Source organism: Puma concolor, chromosome A1, assembly GCF_028749965.1.
Source record: "Puma concolor isolate L17-30 chromosome A1, mPumCon1.1.hap2, whole genome shotgun sequence".
Taxonomy (NCBI): domain Eukaryota; kingdom Metazoa; phylum Chordata; class Mammalia; order Carnivora; family Felidae; genus Puma; species Puma concolor.
The window spans coordinates 90,498,139-90,518,884 of record NC_141667.1 but is presented as its reverse complement, the minus strand read 5'-3'; the positions used below and the strand labels follow the sequence as shown (position 1 = coordinate 90,518,884).

At 34.2% G+C, this 20,746-nt stretch overlaps 1 protein-coding gene and 1 long non-coding RNA gene across 3 annotated transcripts in view; both read left to right on the top strand.

The window, feature by feature from the left end:
* Positions 1-20,746, top strand: part of RASA1 (RAS p21 protein activator 1) — a 110,820-nt gene that overhangs the window by 34,790 nt on the left and 55,284 nt on the right. For both annotated transcript variants that reach the window (XM_086697277.1, XM_025924799.2), the window contains exons 2-5: positions 13,499-13,651; positions 14,904-15,039; positions 15,681-15,751; positions 20,201-20,318. In XM_086697277.1, coding sequence (XP_086553403.1) covers positions 13,499-13,651; positions 14,904-15,039; positions 15,681-15,751; positions 20,201-20,318 — 478 coding nt within the window. The remainder of the gene's footprint in view (positions 1-13,498; positions 13,652-14,903; positions 15,040-15,680; positions 15,752-20,200; positions 20,319-20,746) is intronic.
* LOC147584303 (uncharacterized) lies at positions 16,993-19,789 on the top strand. The gene is made up of 2 exons (XR_015248217.1): positions 16,993-19,001; positions 19,247-19,789. It is a non-coding gene; the product is annotated as an uncharacterized LOC147584303 (long non-coding RNA).

The window sequence follows — 20,746 nt, the reverse complement described above, 5'->3', positions numbered from 1 at the left end:
ATAGAACTACCCTATGACCCAGCAATTTCACTACTAGGCATTTATCCAAGGGCTACAGGTGTGCTGTTTCGAAGGGACACATGCACCCCCATGTTTATAGCAGCACTATCAACAATAGCCAAAGTATGGAAAGAGCCCAAATGTCCATCGATGGGTGAATGGATAAAGAAGATGTGGTATATACATACAATGGAGTATTACTTGGCAGTCAAAAAGAATGAAATCTTGCCATTTGCAACTCCGTGGATGGAACTGGAAGGTATTATGCTAAGTGAAATTAGAGAAAGACAAAAATCATATGACTTCACTCATATGACTTTAAGAGGCAAAATATATGAACATAAGGGAAGAGAAACAAAAATTATATAAAAACAGGGAGGGGGACAAAACAGAAGAGACTCATAAATATGGCGAACAAACTGAGGGTTACTGGGGGGTTGTGGGAGGGGGAATGGGCTAAATGGGTAAGGGGCACTAAGGAATCTACTCCTGAAATCATTGTTGTACTATATGCTAATTTCGATGTAAATTTAAAAAAATAAATAAGTTAAAAAAAAAAGAATGGTTTAATGCAGGGGTACCTGGGTGGCTCAGTCAGTTAAGTGTCCAACTTTTGCTCAGGTCATGATCTCCTGGTTCGTGAGTTTAGGTTTGTGAGTTTGAGCCTTGAGTTGGGCTCTGTGCTAACAGCTCAGAGCCTGGAAGCCTGCTTCAGATTCTATCTCCCTCCTTCTGCCCGCCCCCCAACTTGCACTGTGTCTCTCTCTCAAAAATAAATAAACATTAGGAAAAAAAAAAATAAGAATGGCTTAATGTAGCAGTAAAAATTATTAAGTTGCAGTCTTTGTATATATGTTTTTTTAATATTTTGTGTTGTGAAATTGAAAATATACATAATACTGTATTTCTGAGTACATTGTCTTAAGGAAAAGCAGTGTGTGATTATTTGAGTTGAGAGCTGAACTACCTGCTGCCTTTATGACATCCTATTTTTATTACAAAGGACAACAAACTATGGTAATTCAGAATTGAGCACTTAACAGATGTTTTCTTGAAAAAGAACAAAGTGAGTCTGTCACTTTAAGGAAAATAACTGGAAATATTTGGTTCTTTCAAGCAAAATTTGAGCTTTTAAGTAAAAATTAGAATTTTCAGAATCTTGTATCTGCGAGTTTGAGAATTTTGCAGATACTTAATGATTTTTATGATGATCTTGATGGTGGTTGTTTGAGGTCCCTAAAACCTCAGGTTTAGTGATTTTCGTAAAGGACTAACAGACCTCAGCAAAGCTGTTAAACTCATAGTAACCATTTATTATAGCAAAAGGATACACATTAAAGTCAGCTAAGGAATAAAGTGTATAGGTCAGAGTCCAGAAGAGACTAGATGTAGGCTTCTAGTTGTCCCCTTCCACTGGAGTCGTATAGACAGTGCTTAATTCTCCCAACAGCAGTGTGTGACACCACCAGTCACTCAGGAAAGCTCACCTGAGTCTTGGTGTCCAGAATTTTTATTAAGGGTTGATTCTATAGGTCTGGAGCCCCACTGTGGCTGACCTTAGTTACTCCATCCGTTTGATTCCAGAAGCCAAAGTGATACTATATGGACCAGGGCCCACACCATAAATCACATTGTTACCATAAATATCTAGCGTGGCCCAAGGTTCTCAGTAAACAAAGACACTCTTTTTGGGCAGGATATTTCAGAGGCTTAGAGGTTATCTCCCAGGAACCAGGCAAGGGCCAGACCTACATACATTGCACAACCCTCAAGTATACTTTCTGTCTAGTGGTGATATAAAGAATGTGATGTTTTGATATTATAAAATATGTTGAAACTTGGAAGACTGTCATAGCTCGGTGAACTAATATTGCAAGTGACTGTTACATGATGCTGCAAAATATTTACGAGTAAATGATAGAGCAATGGATTTTAATGGAGTGGAGTATAGAACACTTATAGGCATGGTTAGATACTATATTCGTCTAACTTATAAGTAACCTCATTAAGTAACGGTCTGCATATACTATGAACCACAGCAATAGCAGCCACTAATTAAATGTAGAAACATGTATGAGTATTCAGATAATGTTCTCAGTTTCGTTTCTAATACAACTAATATTGATGTATATATAACACACATAAACAAATTTTGTTTGGGTCCAGTAGTTTTTTTAAAAATGTGAAAGAATCTAGAGATCAAAAAGCTGGTCTAGAGGTAATAAAAGGATGAGATGAACAGACAAAGGGAAGAGTAGGCTTGTTCCTGGGATCTCAGAACTGGAATCAGGGATTTGAATGCAATCCTGACTCTACATTTCCCTCTGTTTTGCCCTGTCAACTCACTCTTCCAAGTGGTGGGAAATTTAGCAAACACACACAAATCCTTTTTTTTTTTTTTGACCATGCATCCTATATAGTTTATGCTATCAGAGAACTGACTCTTTTTCAGTTCCAGTGTGAACAGAATATTTTAACATGGAGTTTGATTCTTTTTGGTTCACTCACCTTGGAATGTCCTTCAAATTAAATGAAAGCTTCTCCAGAAACCATGATGTTGAAAGACCTCCCAGAGAGGGCGTGGGAGTCTTTTCCCCGAATGGGATGGCTGCTGAACAGGCAACTTCCAAATCAGCATCTTTGAGTTTCAGTAAGTTGGGTAGATAACAGATATTGTGAGAATTCAAAGTAAAGGTGTTTGGGGGGCCTAGGTGCTGGAACACCATGTTCATAAATAAGTACAGAATCATGTTGCATCTCTTACTAATCGCTAACAGGCAAAAGCTTCCTTTAAAAAATCTAGTGTTTTCAATGAAGTATGCTATCTTCAGGGATATTCAGAGAACATACTTTCAGAGAAGTATACTTACTTTCTGGTTGACCCTTGAACAACACAGGTTTGAGCTCCACAGATTAACGTACATGTGGATTTTTTCAATAAATACAGCATATAGTACTGTAAATGTTTTTTTCTCTTCCCTAGGATTTTCTGAATAACATTTTTTATTATAAGAACACAATATAGAATACACACAACATATAAAATATTGTTTAATTGGCTATGTTATCAGTAAGGCTTGAAAAGTAAACTATTAGTAGTTAAATATTGGGGGGGTCAAAAGTTATATGCAGATTTTCCATTGTGTGGGGTTGGTACACCTAACCCCTGATTATTCAGAGCCAACTGTATAGAGTACTGTTTGATATCTAATGTTAGAATGCTTGATATGGCCAAGGATTGAACAATTGTTCCTGGTATTATTACATGTTATGTACTATTAAATAGTACCTTATGTATTATTAAGTGAGAAACAAGTTGAGAATAACAGTCTTGTTTTCCATAGTTTTCATATAGGAGTACTGAAGCAAATTAAATACCTACCAGCAATTATGGTTATTTGTTTTGCTTGAGAAACAGTGTTGATGCAAAATAAAATACACTCGGGGGGGGGGGGACCTAATTTTTTTTAATGGTTTATCTTATTTTTTGAGAGAGAGACAAGTGTGAGCAGGGGAGGGCAGAGAGAGGAGACACAGAATCCAAAGCAGGCTCCAGGCTCTGAGCTGTCAGCACAGAGTCCAATTCAGGGCTTGAACCCATGAGCATGAGATCATGACCTGAGCCGAAGTTGGATGCTCAACCTACTGAACCATTCATGTGCTCCCCCAAACCCCTAATTTTAATAAATCAATAGGTTGATCCTTTGATTTCTGTTAATGTAAATACAGAATTTTAATCAAAATTTTCTGTAGTTTCTTAGATAATTTATTTGTAATTTATTTGTAATTCATTGAAACTTAGCAAAAATTGGGATAGTAGACATTCAAATCTATCAAAGTAATATATTTTTATTTTTTTTTACTAAAACCTTTTTTAATGTTTATTTTTGAGAGAGAGTGAGAGCAAGCTAGCAAGCGCGGGGGAGGGGCAGAGAGAGAGAGGGAGACACAGAATACGAAGCAGCCTACAGACTCTGATATGTCAGTCCAGAATCTGACATGGGTCGGAACCTGTGAACCTCGAGATCATGACGTGATCCGAAATTGGTTGCTCAACTGACTGAGCCATCCAGGTGTCCTGCTAATACATTTTAAACTGACATTTTGTGGATAGATTTCAGAGAGCTATTAATGTTTAATTTCTTTGTGCAAGAATGCCTTGAGACCAGATCTGTTTATTTGAAGAGACAAGCTAAAAGGGTATAAATTTAAAACCAGTATGAGGAATAATTATTAGCTTGTGCCTTGCTCTCCTGCCTTTAACAAACGCCCTCTAAGGTATCATTGTTCTGGCCATGGTACCTGGAAAACAGTTCTCTTTAGATAGTTACTATGGTTATGCTGTTGAGGGCCTTTTGGTTTCATAATGAACTTGAAGAAATGTAAGATACCATAGTGGAAAAAAATAGCTTTTTAAAAGTCAACGGATAGGGGCGCCTGGGTGGCGCAGTCGGTTAAGCGTCCGACTTCAACCAGGTCACGATCTCACGGTCCGTGAGTTCGAGCCCCGCGTCAGGCTCTGGGCTGATGGCTCAGAGCCTGGAGCCTGTTTCCGATTCTGTGTCTCCCTCTCTCTCTGCCCCTCCCCCGTTCATGCTCTGTCTCTCTCTGTCCCAAAAATAAATAAACGTTGAAAAAAAAAATTAAAAAAAAAAATAAATAAAAGTCAACGGATAGCTAATTCTCATTTCTAGATAAGCAATAGACAAATGTTAAGTTTGATAATAATGAACATACTTCAAAACTTAAACCTCTTTTTCTTTTTTGTCTTTCTCTAAATTCTGTATCTCTCTCTCAAAGATAGACTGGAGCCTTTTGTGGTGGCCTTTGAATGCCATGTTGAATAGTTTGTCCCTCATTTGCTAATGGATAGCCATTTGTAGACTTCTAAGTTATTAGAGTAAAATGATTAAGCCTATGGTTTAGGAAGAGCCTACCAGGAAGATGGATCTTCCCGCAGTTGTAGGAAGAACAGTGTGAGAAGAAAAGAGGGCTTGGAGTATTCGAGGAGGGAATGGAAAACTGAAGAATAATTTGTATATTGCAACTCCAGTGATGTTGATGTCATCTACAAATTGGCACTAGTTTTATGGCTAGAGTGACAGGAAGGAATCAAAGTTGGTTTTGAAGTTTTGAGTCTGAATGTTAGGAAGGATGCTGGTGCCATTAACAGTATAGAGAAGCAAGAGGAAGAGGTGTGTGTGTGTTTGTGCATATGTGTTGGTAAGGGTTATTGCTAATTTTTTAGATTTGGCTGTATTGACCTTATGTTGAAGATTTTAGGTACTTGTTAGGCCTGATGCTTAGGAAGAAAACGAACTTTAGTGAGAAGAATTTGGGAATCATTCTCGTAGTAGTTACAGTTTGAGCTGGCATGGAAGGACTGATATTTCCATGAGTAAGAATAAATAGAGAATAGAAAATTCTGAGGGAAAAAAAATTCATGGGAAGTGCTTCTAGAAGACCTTTGGCTACATAATCTTTCCACCATTTTTTTTTTTTTTTAAAGTTACATAGGAAAAACTCCTTGAGAAAGTGCAGAGAGAGGTGCTTACAATGTAGTAGGTGCTTTAAAAATGCTTGAGTGAATAAATGTAATTTGGTTGGGAGATAGGGGTTTGAGCTGTGGTATAATGGTATAATGCCCCCCATAGGGTTATTGCTGGGACCAGATTATAAAGATTTTTCTAAGGTTATTTATTTATATTTAGAAAGAGAGAGAGAGAACAGGGAGGGGCAGAGAGAGAGGGAGAGAGAATCCCATGCAGGCTCTGTGCTCTTGTTAGTAGTTTCACCAACCATGAGATCATGACCTGAGCTGAGATCAAGAGTTGGACACTTAACTGACTGAGCCACCCAGGTGCCCTGGCACCAGATTAGAGAATAAATTTTAGGAAATCTTGAAATTTTAAAATGTTCTTTGAGATACATTTCTGTTTGAGGAACTGAAAGAAGTTCAGCAAGTAAGGTTGTAAGTCTAGTCTAATTTGAAAGCATATATTTATTTCCATTTTTTTTTCTGATAAGAATTAGATTTGTAAAGAATATTTTGAAAGTTTGAAGTATTCTCCTGTTTTTATATCTCTATATAACCATTTTTGGCCTGTACTTTTCCCTCTGCCTGTGACATCTTTGTCACCTTCTCAGTCTCTTGCTTTTTCTGAATCAGTTGCTACTCATCTTTTAAGTTTCCATTTGACCATCAGTTTTTTTTTTTTTTTTTTTTTTTCCGGAAGTGTATACTAAAATCCTAACACTGATGTTTTACTCCATGCCCACATATTCTAGTACTTACTGGACCAGATATCAGTTGCTTGGTTTGTCTATATTCTCCACGAGATCATAAATTTCTCTGTCATGGTGTTCGGTGGTGTTCTCCCATGTAGCACAATGCTTGGCCGTAGTTTGTTGGAGATGGAGAAGGCAATGTTAGACTAAAGTTTGCTTTTAACCTTCAGATTCAGTATTTTAAAGATATATCTTAAAGGTTAAGAAATGTTTTAGTTGCAATAGGTAGCCACTGAATCATCATTACCTTCAAAGTTTTAGACTGAACATTGTGAAAATTGGAGAAACAATGTTTCCTTTTACATAAAGGATTGCTTTAAGGTGGTTTACAACTATGTTGCCTCAAGGTGTTGGACCAGGGGGCCACAAGTTATTTCCTTGCCCTGTTTTCCTACCATTATGACCCTATAGTTGTTAAGGTTCTAAGAAAAACTCAGCTGCAAGAATTGAGAGTTTTTGAGGCATGAAATTACATAGATATAACTGATTGAGCTTGGAGGCAGGAATTGATGTTAGCCTCCTACTAGTAGGTATTAGGTATTGTGCTTTTTATGTTTGTTTTCTTCCTCCTTTCCTTGTCTTTCTTTTTTCTTCTCTCCTCTCCTCTCCTCTCCTCTCCTCTCCTCTCCTCTCCTCTCCCCTCCCCTCCCCTCCCCTCCCCTCCCCTCCCCTCTCCTCTCCTCTCTCTCTATCTCTGCCTCTCTCTCTCTCTTAAAACATGTTTGATTAGTTCAGAACATTTTTAGAGACAGTGTGGCTTTTTCTACTCTTCATTGTCTGTTATCTACGGTGATGGGAGTTAAGGGTAATGAGAATGAGGCTATCTTGATTGAGTGCCTTTTATACACTTTTGTCTATGTAAGCATTATGTTGATGCCCACCTTTCATATGTTAGTTGTTCAGCAGACTGAATTTTTGGATGAGTAGATCACATGGTAGTGCTTTTCTTTAGAAATAGTTCCAAGAATTAAAACTCTTTTTACCCTGTAAGTATGTACTTGGAGCAAAATGAAATAGAATTTCTGCCCTTGGTTTGAGCTAATTTGGCTTGAGGTATATAACTAAATACACCCACACATGTTATTTGCCTGAACACAAATATACTCAAGATACCTAGCACATAAGGATAAACATTACATATACCTAACATATACATAAACATTTTTCCTCAAGTTTAAGTGATATATTTAGTCTGGGCAGGTATAATAAACCTGTCACGTCTAGTGGTTGTTCAAATGAATTTACTAATGACCAAATTTTACCCTCTCTGCATAGTGATATGAAAAAAGAGACCAAATAAAGTCACTTAGTATAAAGCATAATTACTTTCTCATTCACTTTAAAAAGTAGGTTTCTTTTCCTTCACCATCAGCTCAGACTTGGTGACTATAAGGATTCTGTTGAAAGGAAATATGAGGGCTTTAGGAGATGTATATTAGTTTTAGCAAATTTTTTGTTAGTATCTTACCATCTTGAAATCACTGATTTAATTTCAGGAAGGACAAAACATGTATAAGAAAATCTGATTAGCATCTTTGAGAATTACAGAAAAACTTTAGGAGTTTGTGGTATGATCAGGCACAGAGAATCCCAAGTGATGTAGGTGACAGAAGAGATTTCTTGGCAACTGGATATCTGCATACGTATTTCTCTGTAAGAACTTGGTGCCTGTCAGTGATATAATTAAGAGGAAGAGCATAGTGGAAAGTAAAAGTGATCTGGGAACTTCAGTTTAGTTTCCTTTTTAGAAGAAGGAAGTCTGTTGATGGTGACACTATTTAATTGTTTTCTAGTAGTAAAACAGTTTCCATTTAGGCTTGTCAAGTTAGTTTTAAGTAACTGTATAGTTTGAATGAAGTGTCTGTCCATATTCAGACCAGCTGGTTTTCTCGTTGCATAGGAAAATTGTATTATTTTTCCTGATCAGGAGAGACCAACTAAAGAGCACAAAGGCCCCTGTAAGACCCCTCAAAAGTCCTCCTCCAGTGTACATCATGAGTCTATAAAAAGAATTCATGTCATTCCAAATTTGAAGGTAAAGTAATTCCTGCAGCTTGTCCAACTTGTCTCTTTTATGGTTGACTTTTTAAATATATGGTATCATCTTGGGTGTTATGATATTTTGGATAAACTGATTATGTAGTTTCTAATAAAAGGATATCAAGGGACTCTGTATCTGCCTGTTCATTTCTCAACTTTAAGAAACGAAACAAACAGGGCACCTGGGCAGCTCAGTCAGTTAAGTGTCCGACTTCAGCCCAGGTCATGATCTCATGGCTTGTGAGTTTGAACCCCTCATTGGGCCCTGTGCTGACAGCTCAGAGCCTGGAGCCTGCTTTGGATTCTGTGTCTGCCTCTCTCTCTGTCCCTCCCTGCTTGTGCTTTGTCTCTCTCTCTCTCTCTCTCTCTCAAAAATAAACATTAAAAAAAAAAAAAGGAAACAAAACAAATGAACATAGGGCAGGGGATGGGGTGGGGAAAGAGATCAAACCAACAGACAGATTCTTAACTATAGAGAACAAACTGATGATTGCCAGAGGGGAGGTGGGGGGGGGGGGAGAATGGGTTAAATGGGTGATGGGCATTAAGGAGGGCATTTGTGGTGATGAGCACTGGGTGTTATGTGTAACTGATGAATCACTAAATTCTACTCCTGAAACAAAAACTACACTATATGTTGACTAACTGGAATTTAAATAAAAACTTGGGTAAAAGAATAGATTTCTTAACAAAAAAATTGCGAAGCTAGCTGAGAAAAAAATACTTTTTAAATTTCCTGTTTTCCCTACCTCCTTAAAAAAAAAAAGAGAGAGGGGCAATTTACTTTTAAATAGGAGAGCATTAGATATTTTACTATTAAAGTGCTGTATTAATAGGGAAATTTGTCATAGTATCTAATGCATACTGGCTTTGTCATCCCTCCAAAGAATAGATCCACCTGAGAAAGAATGGAGCTATCTGAGGCTGTTGCAGAGTTGCCAGGAGAAATGGAAGAATTTCTAGTTTATGAATACGATGGCACCTCCAGTCCCACTTAATGCATATGGTTCAGAAAAGGAATTCTGGGGAAAGAAATTTCCTCTTAAAGATGATACTTTAGCAGAAACAAAGATTGGTTTCTTCTTTTCCCAAAATTAGCTGCAAGGTGAACAAAACTGGAAAATAGGAAGGTAATTGGGGCTTAGGTGATCTACAGACTAATCATCCATTATGCCACAGTCTTAAAATTTGAGATTTTCATTGATGAAATTTGTATTAATCTTGTAGTTTTTACATGTATATATAGTTTTATATGTATTAATTCACTTAACAATAATATCAAGCCAACCTCCTATGAAGTACATACTGTTATTATATGCTTTTTATAGAGGAGAAAACTGAGGCTCAGAAATTAAGTCATTTGCCCATATTTGTACAGCCAGGTGTCAAAGGTTCTATTCAAACAGAAGCACCATGGCTCCAGTCTTTATTTAATCATTATGCAATTATAGCCTGTGTAGCAGTTTTTCATTTTTATGTATTTTCAGAGGAATTTAGGACAAATACTTAATTTATTCTAAGGTTGAGATGGAGATTGTTTTCCATATTTCACAAATGATGGTAAAGGGGTGCAAAATGGAGAGGCTGGACTTGACCCTAGTCATGGACGTTTCTGGTAAGTCTTCATCTCACCACTTGGTTTCATCTCTTTTGAAGACGTTTAGGAAACATCAGTGTAGCCATCCTTCTTTCAGCTCTGTCATACTAAATTATTTTCATATTCTTTTTAGACCTAGTTAGCAATTCTCAAAGATCAGAACTTTCTTATTATGGACATTAAAGAAGAAATTTTCATCACATTTTTTCCAACATTATGGTTTATGATTTGACACTTCTTCCTTTATTTAACAAATGCTTTTAAAATTAATATTACTCTGTGCCACGTACATTCTGTGAGTAAAAATTGCCATAAATGTAATAAGCACAGTAACAAATTTACCTTAGATAATGCCACCCATAGATACTTGGTAACTTCCTGTTACACTCAGAAAGAATATCCTCATATCCAGTACAACACCAGTTAATACTTAGGTGTTTGAGATACTCTAGCCTCAGTTGCATTTCTTGTATTTGGTGTTTTTTTTTAACTTCTTTGAAAACAGTCACCAACCAGCAAAACTACTCTTAACAAGGTACAAGACTTTGATTGTAAATGAATAGTGGGGATGATTAAAGAGATTTTTTTATTTCCTTGTAATGTTACTGTAACTATGTGTACAGTTAGGAAGTGTAGCATTTTTGTTAAATTGAATCTTAAACTAATGTCTACTAGGGGCATATCTCCTGTAGGAGACTGTCATATCTTTGGTATGGGGTATGTTTTGAGAAGCCATATTCCACATTATTTTTTATATAATATGAATTTTACTACAAATTTCAGAAAGTTAAAGTATTTTCAGCTTTTTTTTTTTTTTTTTGCTCCTGGGGTTAAATAGAATCTGAAATGATTCTCTGTGAGAAATTGCCAACCTAAGTATTCTGAATCTCCTGATAGGTGAAATTTTTATGTTTATCGAAAAGGTCCTGGGTTCAAAAGGGGTTGAAAGACACTGTTTTAAAGACCCAAGGACTACTGCTCATTAGATACAGTAATTTAGGTCCTATAACTCTGTGAAGTATTTCAGTCAAATCCTATCACGCTGGATTTGTGATCTACTTATAAGATATTTGTTTTAGCTACATGTCATGATGCTATCTGCAATTATAATACAATTATTATTTTACCTAGTATGATACTGATTTTTTTTGGCTTCCAGGTTTTTACAGTTTAATTAAAGTACTTTTTATGCTTCAATAGTAGCTTTAAAATTGTTTGCAGATATATTTAAAATATTGTTATGATACACCTTGATAATTTGAAATAAATAATAAAGATAATTCAAGAAAGTCTAAGTTTTGATTAAGATAATTCATTTTTTTTTTTTTTTTTTTTTTTGTAGAACAGCCAGAGATTTTTAACAGTGGAATTTCAAAACTTTTAAAAAAGGATCAGACTCAACTACATGTGTGCTCATCCAGCCTATTACTGGATAACCTAATTTGTAATCATAATCAATAATTGACAGGTGTTTTTTTTACTATAGTTGACACACAATGTTGTATTACTTTCAGGTGTACAACATAGTGATTTGACAAGTTTATGCATTATGCTATGTTCACTACAAATGTAGGTACCATCTGTCATCATACATTGCTATTACAGTATCATTGACTATTATGCTGTGATTTTTGTTCCTGTGACTTACTCATTCCATAAATGGAAGTCTGTATCTCCCACTCTTCTTCACCCATTTTGTTTATTCATTTACAAATAAAAATAAAAAAAATACATGTTTTACATCATGTATTTGAAGTTTAATGAGCTTTTGGCATAAAGGGAATTAGTAATATTCAAGAAACAAAGCTATTTATTTAGAGTAATGTCTCTGTCTTAAACTGAATACCTGTGTTAATTCCAGAATCTGACAGCATAGAGGTAAAAACTAAAGATAACATATATATCTTTTATATATCAGTAAAGGATTTTATTCAAGTATTTATTATAAATTAGTAATTGTGTGACACCTCATGGCCTTGTGTATCATCTCATGGTGGGTTCAAAGATGAAAGATTAAATACAGTTTTTTAATCTTGATATTTTGGGTAAAACATAAGAGAAATTTCACAAATGTAACACACATAAAAGAGGGATTTTCCTTAAAATTGTTTTTAATTTTTGTCTGTTCAGTGAATAAATCTGCTCTGTGGTATAGCTACACTGCTTTAGGTAATGTACCAGTTTCATATTCTAAGGACATGTTACATGTATTTTCACAACTAAATAAATTTCTACATAAATTTTGTCCTGATCATGTATGGTTAAATTTTAACTCCTCAGGGAACTTTTAATCATCATTAGTCTAAACTTTTTAGATTAAAAAAAAAAAAAAAGCTGAAAGTTAAATTTACTTATTGATAGCCTCTAAGATAAAGAAGATTAGAATTATAGAAGAATGCAGTGTTGATTGGTCTTTCCCTTCTTCCTCTAAACTAGCAGCTTTTTTTCCTAATAGGTTAAAATGAAGCTCCATGATTTTTTTCATTGTTTTATTTTAATTTTATGTACAGACTTCAATTAAATGGGTTGGTTTTTAGAAGAAAACTGAAAATTCTTTTGAGAATTTTTTTTTTTTTTCATATAAACTAATGAGTCAGGAACAGTAAGTTTTCATTATAGCAAGTTTACAAAAGCAGTCCTAGGACTATAATAGTTTTGACTGTTGACTTATGGCCAGATATTAAATGTATCACTGGGATGTGAATGTTTTATTGTCTTCCTCTGAGTGTCCAAGATAAGATTACAAGTATGAAGCTTGTACCATGGTCATGTGAAAATTCCAGTATGTTTCTAAGTATTCTTCTGTTTATATCAGTTCATGAGACTTTTTTATAGGCATAAATTGGTAGCATGGATGATGCTACAGTCATTTGTTTAGATTATCTGGTAATATAGTTAGGTAGAATATATATAAATTGAGAGTAGGAAAGTTAAAGGAACAATGGTGTTATTTATTTTCCACATGTTTGTTGAATAAATTGGAGGAATTAAGATCAGATGTGTGGTTATGGAGTAGATGATCTTAAGAACAAGGGGAATAATCAGCTTCATGTTGAAATGGGAAATTAGAGTAGTAGTCTTTAGATAGTATCATTCTGTTTTCCTGTTGTACGGCACAGACATAAAGGGAATAAAGTTTTATTTTCTTACTGGGACTGTGTGCCTTGTTACATCAAATCTTGGTTCCTCAGTATATAGAGAGGTAGTAAATTAGTTGTTACCATTTGTCCATCTTACTCTTATTTTTTTAAATTAAAATTTGATTGTAATAAGTGTTTGTATCTTGACCAGGTAGACAATCCTGGAGGTAGAGAGATGGGCAGAAATGGAAGCGGTTCGTATGTGACATGATTAGTCCTGAGCTTATAGAACAAATTAAAAACTGAATAAATGAACTTTTTTGAGAGACAGAAAGTTAATAATGGAGTTAAAATTGGAATAGCCGGTTCATAGTAAAAGGTAAATGTTTAAGTTACATGTAGGTATTTAAAACCTCTAGTAGTATGTTTTTCAACTACCAATAATAATGTTCTGATTGCTATTTGTATTCTAATCTCACCTTTTTCCTCTTAGGTGGTATCATGGAAAACTTGACAGAACTATAGCAGAAGAGCGCCTCAGGCAGGCAGGGAAGTCCGGCAGCTACCTTATAAGAGAGAGTGATCGGAGGCCAGGCTCCTTTGTACTTTCATTCCTTAGCCACACAAATGTTGTCAACCATTTTAGGTAAGTCTTTATTTCTCTTGGGAGACTGTATAATACAGTGATTTTTCTGTAGTGTTCTTAAATATACCTGCTTTAATAAAAGTGAATGATTCGGCAATATTTAAATGATGGGAAAGTGATTTGTTTTCAGTTAAATGATTGAAACGGATGATTATAGAGTAGATATTGAATGCTTACATTTTTTGTTTAAAAACAGATTACTGGGCATTACTATGCTAATCTCAAATATAATTATCACTTTTAAAGTATAAAGAATTATAAAGAAACTTTGGTAAAGCAGAAATAAAGGACAATATATTTTTAAATACAGAGTAACCACATTGAGGAAACAGTATTTAAAGAGTCAAGGTGTGTGCCCTTTATTTTACTTCATTGTTCTGAAATTCTTTGTAATCATTCATGTCAGTTAAAGGTATACAGATTTTTAAGCACAGATATCAAAGTCTGTATAAATACATGTACCTATATTGTCTTTAATTTCATTTTTATGGCAGACATTGGGAAAAAAGTCATATAGTGCCTATACCATTAACTGATAAAATGGTTTATACCCTTGACTTTTAGATTTTATTTATTTATTTATTTATTTATTTATTTATTTATTTATTTTTAAGTTTATTTATGAGAGACAGTGACAGCATGAACAGGGGAAGAACAGAGAGAAAGAGAGTGAGAGAGAGAGGAGTAGAGAGAGAATCCCAAGCAGGCTCTGGGCTGTTAGTGCACAGCCCAACTCTAGGCTTGATCTCACAAATTGACTGAGTGAGTCACCCAGGCGCCCCAATTTTTAGATTTTAAAATGAGTTTTCAAAGTACTTTATACCACACGTAGAATGTGAAATTATTATAATAATTATCTATAAATAAATGTAAATAGTTCTCTATAAATATTTGAAGAGTATATAAAGCTACTTTTAGCCAGAGAAAATTTATTAAAATTGCTATTCAGTCTTAAATATGAAAGGTGAGCAGAGGTATCTATAGTTAGATTTATATTTATTGCAGTAAATTATGTAATGGGTTTATAAGTCAGATAAATATTTTGTATCAAGTATATACATATATGTTTTTAGAAGAAATAACCTCAAGTAAATTTGCATTGGTGAAAATATGAGTAAGTGATACTTTAAAACAGGATGTAGATAAAAGAGTATGAGAATTAGAGATTTAGAATTTCTAAATTTAGAAATTGGTCTCCACATTCGCTCTAAAGATTTTTTTTATACTGTATTTTTTTTTCCTGTACAAATAGGATTATTGCTATGTGTGGCGATTACTACATTGGTGGAAGACGTTTTTCTTCACTGTCAGACCTAATAGGTTATTACAGTCATGTTTCCTGTTTGCTTAAAGGAGAAAAATTGCTTTATCCAGTTGCACCACCAGAGGCAAGTAAAACTTGAATAAAATATTTTTCAAAAATTTATCACTTCACTTTACTAATGAGGTTAGCTCTTGTTCAGTTTTTTATGGTGTTTATTATAATTCAAGAAATACCATATTAAATTTTAATTCTGTTGTATTAGCAAAACTGCCACCTTCTTTAAAAAAATAAAATAATTTTTCTGTAATTTTGTCTTTACGTTTCTAAATTTTTTTTTTTTTTTTATAATACTGTATGGTGATAGCTTAACAAATATTTTTAAAGGAATGAGGAGGAATCACTGATTGTATAGGGCTAATCCTGAAGTTGCCATAAGATTCTGAAATGCCTTCTACCTCATTAGAAAAAGGTTAATTTATATTTTCTGTGTAGTTCATTTAAAATTAAATGGTTACTCCTATTACTTGATACAAACATTGGTTATACAGTTAAAAGAATTTGTAAAAAAGCAGCAACAGAAACAAGACCAGCATTTCTAGGCTTTAGGTATTTATAGCCTGAGTAAAAAATAGTTTGATCCTGTGGTGTTCATAATGTGGATTTTTGTTGGTTTTAACTTTATGTGGACATAACCTGATTTGACTTTGACATGAAGAGATTATTTATCTATTGTAAATCTTTTTTTTTTTTTTTTATGATTTCTAGCCAGTAGAAGATAGAAGGCGTGTTCGAGCCATTCTACCTTACACAAAAGTTCCAGACACTGATGAAATAAGGTATTTTATAATGTATTCTCATTTATAGGCATTTGACACACTTGGAAAACATTGCTCTTGGACTAGGAAGGTTTTGGAATTTGAGGAGATAGCATTGTAGCAGGATGAAGGTACCTTTAATATTGAGTTCATTGTTCCTGTACTCTTGTGTTTGGCTTATTTGTTCAGAATATGGATATGGATCAGAGTGGCCACAGTGAAGATGACAGAAATAATTCAGCTTTTATTAGACTATCTCTGACAAAGTAAGGATAATTGTTATATTCTGTACTCTCCTTTAATTTTTATTACTACATGGCATTTATATCTTAACTGTAATTTGTACTTAAATGATGACCAAACTTCTATTTTACATGATGGGTGAATAGTTTAAGTGTGGCATAGAACTACAGAACGTGATAATCTTTAGAAATTATTTTTATATAATTTGATTTATATATAATTTGTTTTATTATTTTTACATAAACTGATTTGTTATATAATTTGATACTTATCAAATTATCAGTGTCTTTCTGTAAGCTGTTTAACTTTACAATAGAAAATTTATTTCTTGCTGGCAAAATGTTTACTGATTCTGAGTATACAGCTTCTCACTGAAATCAACAGCAGCATTTAAAATACAGCGATAACTTTGGGGCATAGTGAAATTTCTAAAAATAGGATAATTTAAAAAAGACTCAAGTATCTGGAATTTTAAAATAAGGATTCCATTTTTATATGATTGTCCACCAAATAACTTCTCATTTAGTTTTTATTGGCGTACCTTTATTTGTGATCTAAGTGGGAAAAGCAAATGAAAGAAAACGAAGGAAGGAAATGTATACAATAATGAAGAACAATGGTGAACTACAAATTCAGGAAGTTTGGATAACTTGTAAATTCCCAGTGAATCATCTAGAACAGCAGTGCTCAAAGTGTGATCCATGTAACTTCGAGGATCCTTGAGATCCCTTTAGAGGGTTCACGAGAACCAAACTGCTTTCTTTTTTTTTTTTTTTTTTTTTTTAATTTTTTTTTTTTAATTTTTTTTTTCAACGTTTATTTATTTTTGGGACAGAGAGAGACATAGCATGAATGGGGGAGGGGCAGAGAGAGAGGAAGACACAGAATCGGAAACAGGCTCCAGGCTCCGAGCCATCAGCCCAGAGCCTGACGCGGGGCTCGAACTCACGGACCGCGAGATCGTGACCTGGCTGAAGTCGGACGCTTAACCGACTGCGCCACCCAGGCGCCCCCCAAACTGCTTTCTTAATAAGACTAAGATAAAATATACCCTTTCCACTCTGACATACATGTACACTGATGGTACAAGAGCAACGAGCAGAGCAGTAAATCTATTAGGACCTTAGGACAGATTAAGGCAGGGGCACCACAGTGTATGGTGTTCTTCACTGCCACACACTTAGAGGTAAACAGTATCAACCAGTGTCCTCTAAGGTTTTCTTGGTGCAACTACAAAACGGATTTTATTAAATCTCAACCCTTTTAATATTCTGTATGATGACTATCTTTTTAATCTTATCTGTGATGAAAACTGGTGTGATGAAATGGGAAGTATGCACAAAGTGCCTTGGCTGCGTGAGTGGAGCATTGAGTTGAGAGCTGAGGTAGCTTCTGCTTTTGTGTATACCACATATACTTAATAGAATGACTGACAGGCAAACTATGGTTATTCAGACTAGAGGATTTGACTTTTCTTTTTTTTCTTTTTTCTTTCTTTTTTTTTTTTTTTTGGTAAAGTGATTGTTTTATGTTACTTCAGGGGAAATAACTGGCAGTATTTATTGCCAATGACAAAATTTGAGCTTGGAATAAAAAAGGAGGATTTTAGAAACCCTGTATCTGCCATCAGGAGTTTGACAGCTTCCTAAATATAAATAGTTCATGATTTTTCTGATGAGACTGGTGGTGATATTAAAGAATGTGATGTTTTGATTGTGTAAAATGTATTTATGTCTGAAAGGTCTACATAGCTCAGTGAACCAATATTTTCTAAATGAACAATGCACGCTGTTAAAGAATTCTGCCTGGGTAAAGATCCATTCAGAGTGCAAGATGGACAAATATATTTTATTGCAATGGGATACAGAAAGTTCTTGCTGCAGTTTTAGAGTCCACATTACAACTAACCTTCAAGTACCACTTGCTGAGGTTTTGCTGTTACATCATAGAATATCTATAATTATGCAATCTCAAAGGCTATTAAAATACCCTTTTCATGACTACATATTTTTTGTGAGGCCAGATTTTTCTTCATATACTTCGGATAAAAAAACATAAAGCAACAGATTGAATGTAGAAATAGGAGAACCGAGTAGTTTTCAGTTGAAACAGATGTTGAGATTTGCAAAAATGTGAAATAATACTGTCACTAACTTGTAAAAATATAATTTTTCATATTCTTTATGTTATATATAATGGGGTGTATTTTTTTAAGAATTAGTAAATACTTTAAAACATTTATATTTTAAATCTAATATGATAAATCTAAATGGGTAGAATTTATATAAATCAAAGCCTTTTAGGTTGTAAGTTTTTAAGAGTATACAGAGCTCCTAAGAGAACCTCAAAACTGAGAACTACTGCTAGGAAGATGAAAATTTAAACAAAAATTAGAATGTGCACCCCAAGATCAAGAGTTGCGTGCTCCACCAACTGAGCCAGCCAGGTGCCCCTAAGTCTTTTAAAATTTGTATATTTCTGTGAAGTTTTTTTGTTTTGTTTTGTTTTTAGGTAAAAACATCTGAAGAGTAATGAGATTTAATAAGGCGTTTTAACCTTTTTTGAGGAAGAATGCAAAATAATACATAAAGAATCTTGTGATTGTATTGTTTGTGCTAGTAAGCTTTTTATTTTAATTTTTTTTTTCATTTTTGCACCCTAGTGTTCTAGCAACAACAAAAGTCAAAATTAAAAATACAAATTCTCTTATGGTTACTTTTGACCAAGAAATGTAACTTGTCACTTCTCCTTTCTCTTTTACTTCTTGTCCATATGTATTCCTTTTTTTACTCATAATTAATATTTTTTTAATGTAGTTGTTTAGGAGGTTGGTTTTAGAAAGAAATAACATATTTGGCTAAGAGGTAATGTCTGCTGTCTGCTGCTCATCAGTGAGTGAAATACTGGTCACTGTTAACAAGGATTGTAGTGTCAAGATAGAATGCAGTGTATGTCATGCTCATTCACATAGCGATCACCCAAAGTATTGTGTACAAGTTTTCTTTTCTTGAATTTGTATAAGAAACAGGCTTGAGGGGCGCCTGGGTGGCGCAGTCGGTTAAGCGTCCGACTTCAGCCAGGTCACGATCTCGCGGTCCGTGAGTTCGAGCCCCGCGTCGGGCTCTGGGCTGATGGCTCGGAGCCTGGAGCCTGTTTCCGATTCTGTGTCTCCCTCTGTCTCTGCTCCTCCCCCGTTCATGCTCTGTCTCTGTCTGTCCCATAAATAAATAAAAACGTTGAGAAAAAAAAATTAAAAAAAAAAAAAAGAAACAGGCTTGAGATATTCCGGAGAAAAACGGTTTTCAGAAGTATGAGAAAAGATTTATTTAATGGAAGTTTGGTTTCTGAAAATTAAGATTGAAAGGAAAATTGATTTAAAAAAATATTTGACAGACATGGATATAGATGTAGGGTTAATGGTAGCAGCCAATCAATCTTGAAACCTTAAATGTTCATAGGCATTCATTCAGGCTTAAAAGGACACTTCAGCGAATTACTGATGTTGATAGACGGCATCAGTATAAAACTAACTTACTCCTCCTGTGATTTGGTGGAGGTTGCAAACATCTGGATTCCAAGGAAAAGAAACTAGTTTGTGTGTTTCCCTTTACTCAGAAATTTGTAACAGAAAAAACATTCATACATTTTCAAATGCTTTACTACCACTTTCAAACAAAAAGAATGCTATGTAGTATCATGGGTATCTAAGTAAATTAAATAAATCTTAACGTTCTTTATGAGAAAAATATTAATTCTCATAAACATATGCTGACTAGACTAATGGTGCTTATTCAAAATAAAGTTTTTCCAAAGTAACTGTGTCTTGTTTATGTGTAATGAATTAACTATATTATGATTTTATATCTAAACCATATCTGAAAGATAATTACACAGAAGCTTAAATTTTTAAGTCAGTTTTCTTGGGAGTTACACCCTAAAGCTTGTAATGCATATATAATTATTGTTTACAAACATTCCATTTTGAATGTAATAATAATCCAGTGGTGCAGATACATTTACACGTGATGAAATTAAGATTCGGATTGTTAAGTGGCTTCAAAGTTTTACATTTAGGTGATGCCAAAAACAGGACAAAAATCCAGAGTATTTGACTTTAATTTCTTGCATTTTCCAGTATCATAGTATCTCTTGTATTACGTGATTAGTCGTTTTTCCCTGTTTAAAACTTTAATTCAATTTTAATAACTTCATAATTGTCACTTTCAGTTTCCTAAAAGGAGATATGTTTATTGTTCATAATGAATTAGAAGATGGATGGATGTGGGTTACAAATCTAAGAACAGATGAACAGGGCCTTATTGTTGAAGACTTAGTGGAAGAGGTGGTAAGTTTTGTTCTTTTCTTCTCACTCTCAGAATTGTCAGTGTTTTGTACATTTTTGGAACTCGTCCATAATCATGGAAATTAGTTGTGAAACATTTTTTTTAATGAGAAACCTAATTCCTAAGTACAAGGAATTTTTCATTAAAATGTATTTACTGTAATAAATGTTATTTTTTGTAAAGACCATAATTAGGCTAGCATGTTTTAATCTTTAACTGCCAGTTTTCAGAAAGTTTTTATGAGTTTCTAAGAATAAAGAACATTAACATTTGTACTTACTTGTATCTCCTTTTGTCGTCTTGGTGGTTTTTCTCTTAAGTGACATTATGTCAAACTGATCATGGAAATCTCATTCAAATAGTTGTTCATGTTTGCTTTCAAATTCTTCATCTCCCAAATATATGTATAACTTTCTAGTAACTTTGGAAA